The sequence below is a fragment of the Eptatretus burgeri genome, chromosome 12 (assembly GCF_056783735.1).
Source record: "Eptatretus burgeri isolate ZD-2024b chromosome 12, Ebu_testis_v1, whole genome shotgun sequence".
Taxonomy (NCBI): Eukaryota; Metazoa; Chordata; class Myxini; order Myxiniformes; family Myxinidae; genus Eptatretus; species Eptatretus burgeri.
Genome location: NC_140972.1, coordinates 88,107,732 through 88,115,788, shown reverse-complemented (window position 1 = coordinate 88,115,788; position 8,057 = coordinate 88,107,732). Strand labels below are relative to the sequence as shown.

Below are 8,057 nucleotides of genomic sequence, written 5' to 3'. Positions count from 1 at the left end.
GAAAGGGACATCATGAACTGATCAAGTTAATGTCTGCCTTTATCCTCATGATATATGCAAATCTTAATACAAGTGGATTTGGTTTGGATTGCAGATAAGTGTGACAATGTACAAAGTTTTTAAATTGATGAAATGATTCCAAGAATTTTCCTTTGCACACAATTTCATGAATCATGCTCTATACAGAACATTGGTTCTGCCAAAGCAACTTCTTGACTGTGGTTATAATTCTAGACGGGTCGCCATTCTGACGCAGGAAGTCAGGGCAGGAATTTGTAATTTGGTCAGGGTGTGCCGGCGATAGCTCGAACACTGTGGGATCTTTAACGTCCACCAACTAATGCCGGCAGACGGAATGCCCAGTTGAACTGTCCATCCGAGGGACGGCACACACATTGATGAATCACCCTGCCCGTGAAACAGCAGGATATGCAACTTATAGCTGGATCGGGATTCAAACCTAGGCTAGACAGCTCAGAGGTGAGTATGCGCACCTCGAGGCCATCCTGCCAGTCCACAAAGAAATGATTCCAAGTAATTGAGTTGATATTCTGTTCAGGTCAGAATCTCTTCTGGGTTTGCAAGCTTCGGGCTATCTACATATTACATATGCTATTATAAGTACATTTTATATGCCTTTCCCACTTGTGTTTTATACGTTTTGCTTTCGATGATGTTTTCTCCTCTCCCCTTTGATTGTTGGTTTGGAGACTCACTCGTCATCTTGACTGTATGTCTGTCCCAGGTTTGTTTGTTTGTCAACGCCCACATTGTTTGGAGCATGTTACAAAATAACCTTTTCATGTTGGTCCCTCGTGCTGCTACACTCAGTTCTTAGATTTGATATTCTCTGAAACTAACAAAAATGAATACATACAGAAGGGGGACAAAATGGAGCCCAAGGTGAGTGAAACAAGGAAATGAATGATCAGATGAAATTTGTTGAGAATCATGAAGAAATTATCCTTGAATGACCACCAGGACCTCTGGCACATGCTAAAGACAAAAAGGGAGACAAAATGTTTCCTCTGAAGGTATAATTTGCCCCAAATTTGTTGGATGTAATGGTCAGTATTTTGGCATACCACCGTAGTGTATCCTTTGTGTCCTTCTGCATCCAGGGTCACCAATTGTGACGTTCTGTGAATATCTATACATAAAAGGAGCTCGGTCTCAGCGTGCGTGCGTCCATCCTTCCTTCCCTCCATCCCCTCCGTGGGTCCAGCTGTGTGACTATAATTTACACACTATTGGAATGTATCTTTCGACCGTTTAGACTGCTGAGGCCCCTTAGACCTTTGAAGACCCTGTAAGACCATGAGGACTCTTCAGACACAAAATACCCCCAAGACCCCAGAAGACCCAGAAGATTCCAAAGATTCAAAAGACCCCTGAAGACCTAAAAGACCCCTGAAGACCTAAAAGCCCTAAAGACCCCAAAGGTCACCAAAACTCCCAAAATACCCTGAAGACTCAAAAGACTTGAAGACCCAAAAAGACCCTCAAGACCCAAAAGCCCCATAAGTCCCTGAAGACCCCTTAGACCTTAACACCATTTTGACCTCTTATACCCTTCAGACAGATTAGACAGCTTAGACTCTTGACCACTTAGGCCTAAGTCACATTTGCTCTACGGCGAGGATACGGTGGCCGTACACCCTCTGAATTGACAGAAACGTGCGCGGCCACAGAGTTTCTGAGGAGGCCTCAGGGTGGCCCTACGCCGTTTGGCTTTCTTTTACAGGCCGTAGGGGTCGCCGTGGAATTATAAGGCCTAAGTCGCATTTGCCACGGCGGCCGTGGGGTCTCCAAAATCTATGGCCACTAGCAATTATAGGGCGGCCGCAGTAATTCCATGGTCACACAATGTAGCAGTCACATGTTTTTTGTTTGTTTGTTTTTTTAACCAGTTTTTTTTTTCGGTTTGTCGAATTGCTACTGCGAACGTAGAAATGAAAAAAGTTATAACTCCGCGTTATAATTCCACGGCGACCCCTACGGCCTGTAAAATATAACCAAACGGCGTAGGGCCACCTCAGAAACTCTGCGGCCGCCGCACGTTTCTGTAAATTCAGAGAGCGTACGGCCGCCGTATCCTCGCCGTAGAGCAAATGTGACTGAGGCCTAACGCGGAGTAATAACTTTTTTCATTTCTACGTTTGCCGTAGCAATTCGACGTGCCGTAGTTGTGTTCCACATCGACCGTACGTTGGGCGGACGGTGGGCTTGCGTTATTCGTGCAACTGCCGTAGTCTGTTATCAATGAAAAATGATTTTTGCCCAAAAAACCGAAGACATTTTAAAAAAACCGAACACAACGAAGCGTTCATGTTTGTTCACACGTCTCCCCCACCTGTTCGAGCCGCATCTTCGCGCTTTGTTCATCCAGTTCGTCGGTGGAAGTCCTCGTGAAAGCATCTCTCGTGTGTCGATCGCTACTTTACCTCGTGTTTTCACCTTGATTTGTGCTGTTTTTTTTGTTTTTTTTTTTTACTCATCTTGTGTTTTAATTAATAACAAAAATGCAATCCGATCACGTGGTGTGACGGACTGCAGGGCAAGGATTTAATTTTACAGAAAAACCGGTTGTAATTTGGAATGTCCATGATTACCTCAGCCCGATGCGTTTGATGAAAGTGATCGTGGCTCTGGGGGCATCATGTTTGATGAGCTGCCCTGGGGGCAGCGCTCGCAGAGTGCGCGAGCGAACGGAACCCAGGCCGGTGCTCGAGCCTGTGTGGACCTTTGGATGTGGCGATTGTACCAGTTTACATTCAATACACCGCCACCGAAGGTCATTTACTCATCTTATTTTACCTTAAACATGGGGAATTTCAGTTGAAAGTGTCTTGAAATTGGGTTTTCTTTGGGTCCAGGAACGGATTAATTCACTATATTATTTCTTATTGGGAAAATAGTTTGGGAATCGAACTTTTTGCAATCCGAACAGCCTCCTGGAACGAATTCAATTCGGATTCTGTGGGCACCACGTACTGGTATATTCCGAACTGTTATATTTTTATTTCAGTAAAAAAAGAACTGGTATATATACCCACTCGTTACCGTCCGTCTGGCCGCACGTTCGCCTTAGCCCCCCCCCCCCTGCGGTCGCCTTGCGGGCACCTTGAGGCTACCTTGTGTCTGCCTTGAAAATTCTATGGCCGCCGCAGGGACGCCCTAAGGTCACCGTGCGACATCAAATCAAAGACCGGACGGCAACCCCACGTTTTCGGTCTCCACAATTTATAAATACGCCGTGCGGCTCCCCGAAAAATAAAAACATATGTGACTGCCACATTGTGTGACCGTGGAAATACTGCGGCCACCCTATAATTGCTAGTGGCCGTAGATTTTGGAGACCCCACGGCCGCCGTGGCAAATGTGACTTCGGCCTTAGACCACTTGGACCTTCTTATATCACAAATGAAATTTCAAATAAATTTTATATCACCAATATTACAAATATATTTGTGGAAAATATATGTTTGCATTATGATTGGTGTAAATCATGCGAACACAGCAAATCTGTGACGTCAATCTCTGCAAGGATGTGCGGAGAGGCGAGCGTAGTGAGCCGAACCATGATGGTGATTGATTAAATGAAGTCGATCTTTTTGGACAAACTATTTGCTCTCAATGTGGGTGTCGATGTTCAAAAACATCTATTACGCCACGATGGAGTAGTACAGAGTCGTACCAAACTGTTCTTGTTTGGACAGTAGTGTAATGACGTGTACCAAAACATTACATAACCACATTTTATCACCATATAAGGAAATGTACAAAAATTGTTTAACCATTTAAATAAAGGAAAAAAAATCCAAAATCTTAAAATTTATCCCTTTGAAAATGCAAAAGCAAACATTTTTGCAAAATCCCGGACATTTTTAGGTATTTTAAAAACCCGGCCAGACGTAGATTTAAGGACTGAAAAGGAGGACATGTCAAGGAAAAACCAGACGTATGGTAACGCTAATCATTACAGGGAACTTCAGAGTGGAAGTCACATATTATTAAAGATGGCAGTTTGTTTTAGAGTTGACAGTGAGTGCTTGAGGGTGAAGTGCTCACAAATTGTTATGAGTATGACGATCCACACACACTTCTCTGCAGTGGGAGGTAGCAGCAAAAAACAAAAGGAGGCCTAAGTATAATCATATTATATTTTCATTAATCATCATTGTAAGAAGCAAAAGTCATAATGGTGTTGCGGATTCGCGCCCGCCGGCGTGCTGACGGCCACGTAACTCGAATCGCGGCACGTCGCCCACCGGACGGACAATCCAGTCGTGACCCTCTCGGACTAACGCCGGGAACTAGTCACGGGTGGACCTTTCGGTCTCACCGCGATCGTGCCAATCGGCCCCCGCGTGGGATAGGGTTGCTCGCCAAATTCGACCTACCTAAGTACCCACACGGAGGGTAGACCGGGCGATCGCACCTCGCCGCAGGTCGACTTCGGACACGGGCCACTTTAAGCGACCCGTTCCGTACTATCGGGATAACCGAGCGGTGTTATTCGTCGGCCTCGACGGTTCGATTAATTATCGGGCGTTTTAGCCCACGACCAACCCTTTACGTGAAGCAAGATGGAGATTCAATAGAGGAAAAGACGAAGCGAAGCAGGAAAACAGTTCAACAATAAGCACATTTATTTCGCGATGAACGGAAAGCACACATATACAATTCCACCAAAAGCACATGTAAAAGAAGAAGACAATGCAATATTACACAAAAAGCAAATGCAACAATGCAGATCTATCCGACTACCAAGCACACGGCAACACTTATACAATTTTACTTCACAGACGGCGCCGACAACACATGTACCCAAAACAAAAGAAAAAGAACCACCCTCAAGGATGAGGCGGGCCTGGGGCCGAGACCGGGTCGGGCCTACCCGTCTGATGATGAGACGCGAAGTGGCGGTGGTGCCTCAACTCCGCGGGCCTCGCGGACAGTGTCTGGTAGGGGGTGGGAAAGGGGCCCCCTTTGTCGCACTATCTCAGCGCAGGGGGAAACAGGAGGGGGTTGCTGATGCTCGGGGGAAGGAGGATATCACCCTGTCTCGGGTCCCGCGGCGAGCGTCTCCTCCTCGGCCTCGGTCGCGTTGATGGCCTCTCCCTCTGCAGCTCCCGGCACCGACGCGAGCACCCCCTCGTCCGCCTTCGCCGCCGTCACCTCTCCACAGCTCCGTCTACTCGCCCTCTCCGTCTCCTCTCTTGGCTCGTCCCAACTCTTCACTCTTGACTTCTCCCACTTCTTTCCAGCTCCACCGAGACTCTCTTGAACTCTGCACAACTCCTTTTACTGACGAACGCAGCCGTTTATATAAGCCCCGTGGCTTCGCTCTTTCACCCTTGACCCTTTGCCTCCGACCCTTCACCTCTCTAACTGGCTCCCCATTGGACCGAGGAAAAGTGGGCGTGAATGCTTTTTGATCCATGAATTTGCATATAGCGTCCTCACTCCAACGCCCTGGAGGCGGGGCCAATTCGCCCCAGCTCGCCGATTGGACGGAACAAAAGTGGGCGTGAGTCGTTTTTGATCCGTTTTCTGCGGAAAGTCCGTGATGTTTTTGAATATGCTGCTCGGTGCGCGCCCTGCACGAGTCCAGTATCGGTGCCCACGAGTGGCGCGAGATGGTGTGGATGCGATGGTGGCGAGTTGTGACGGTGAAGGTCGTGGCGGTTGTGGTGAAGCGGCGTTGTGGTTGGTGGTTGTTGTTGTGAAGCGGCGTTTTGGTTGGTGGTCGTTGTTGTGAAGCGGCGTTGTGGTTGGTGGTTGTTGTTGTGAAGCGGCGTTGTGGTTGGTGGTTGTTGTTGTGAAGCGGCGTTGTGGTTGGTGGTTGTTGTGTGACGGCTGTTGAGACGTGGTTGGTGGTGGTAATAATGGTGTCTGGTCCAAAATAAAGATAGTAAAAGAAAAACGGCTATCCTGAAGAGTCGCAGCCCGACTGAATGACATTTATTCCCTCTAGACAACGGGTTTGGGCCTAACTACACATATACTTACAGAGATATCTCACCTAAGGGACCTGAATGGTGGTTTGCGAATTTGGTCAACCACAACAATGGCAAGAAACAATGTAGCTATAGTAATGAAATGTGAAAAACAAGTAAATATTTTCATTTTGAAATTTCTGGAGCTTTTTTAAATTGGTCTGTTTCACCATTATTTTCGTTTTCTCCCCATTTCCCACTACCTTCCTCAAGTGTTGGACAAGAAATCCTTTCGCTTGTCCCCAATCCAAGGAGCGCCATCCGAGCTGGAGAAGAGTTATAATGACCGGTCATATAGCAACGCAGAAAATATACCGAGCCACAGGCACGGCACAGGTACAACCAGGGTGGAATACACACACACACACACACACACACACACACACACACACACACACACACACACACACACACACACACACACACACACACACGTTCTCAATCACCAACTTTTACATCACCAACCTCTACCCGATGTCATAAACATATTGCTGTAACTGCATTTTGGCTTGGCCTGGTTGGTGTTCCCATCTGAGCCCATAGAGTTTGATGCTGCAAACTCAAGTTTAAATTCCATATGTACGAGTACTGCTGCGTTGGTTTTGTCCATTGTCTACTCATGTCCTTTTGATTCATACAGAAGTGTACAACTGTCCGTCCCGCACGTGATTTGTCAATGAGCTGGAATTTCTTTCTTAATATTCTTTCAATGTCCCTTTTAAAAAGAAAAAAATTATTGATCGAAGGCTCATGGAGGAAATATCACAGATACAAGATAAAGACATTAGTAGACATCATTTCACATTTACATGAACTAGAACACACACTCCCTATGGGAGCAGCAGGAAGGATCATGCTATTTTCCTCTCTGTGGTATATAGATTACAGTAGATTTATGGTTGGGCCTCAAGAATGTTGGGGTGTGTTCAGTTACCAAGTTTCTTGTAGAGCGCTCACCAAGTGGCTTAAGTACTCAAGGAAGAACTCCATTCAAAACCATTGATAAGGAATGGCTGGCTTGGCAAGCGCTAGCTCTCTGTTTGGTAACTGAACACACCGTGGGTTTCCTCCCTTTCAGTTTCTTGTTAAACAGAAGTAGCAGCTGTTTCAAAGGGTAATCATACCTGTCCGTGGTTTATAATATTTTTTACTTCCAGCAGGGGTTTTCCATGACACGGCATGATAAGCTATTTATGCACGTTAACACGGCATTTGTCCAAGTAGAAAAACCCCCTTGGGGAGAGGGGATATTATTAGTAACTAGACGATCCATGAACCCGTTGGGTTCCTGTTGTGACAGCGGTTGATAAATAAATCATTTCAAAAATATAATGAAAAAAGTAAAAAAAATAATAATAATAATAAGATAGCTCCAGAGAACTATACTGCTGAGGTTGTTTGCAATGATCAAATTCTCCCGAAGAGTACTTGACTGAATCGGGAATTGATTTTTAAATAATTTTTTTCGTTGCCCGATTTTAACGAAACTTGATACTGCACACCGCAGGAGAATAGTAAGTAAGGTGGCCCTAAAACTTTTGCGCTATCGTGTACTGTTTTGGCTGGATTTCGGGAACATACATACATATATATATATATATATATATATATATATATATATATATATATATATATATATATATATATATATATATATATACACACACAAGATGAGAGTTTTAGTAAAATATAGATAATATTGTTTTGTAATAACATTAATATTGTGCTATTATCATTCATGTTATTATTATTTTGTTATTAGAAGTGGCCTTGGGAGAATGCCACAATTAGCTATTTTAACACGGATACACGCTTCAACACAGATTTTCCCCAAGGGATTTTAACTTAGGGTTTCCTGAATAATGATCCAGGTGTTCAGATGGGAACAAACAGGCTAACCTTGTACTCTTATATTCCCGCTCATCAATGGTTAGTTTGTGTACACCTCTCCTTCCCAATTATATATCCAGGCAATGCTTGATGTCATCGTCGGGCGCCGATGGAAGGGAGTAACCAGTTTTTACTCCATTTGTTTGTTTTCTTTCTTATTTGTTT

At 45.0% G+C, this 8,057-nt stretch overlaps 1 protein-coding gene across 4 annotated transcripts in view; it reads left to right on the top strand.

The window, feature by feature from the left end:
- Nucleotides 1-8,057, top strand: part of CHRD (chordin) — a 124,421-nt gene that overhangs the window by 46,887 nt on the left and 69,477 nt on the right. For all 4 annotated transcript variants that reach the window (XM_085848759.1, XM_085848758.1, XM_085848761.1 and 1 more), the window contains one exon: nt 6,216-6,338. In XM_085848759.1, coding sequence (XP_085704885.1) covers nt 6,216-6,338 — 123 coding nt within the window. The remainder of the gene's footprint in view (nt 1-6,215; nt 6,339-8,057) is intronic.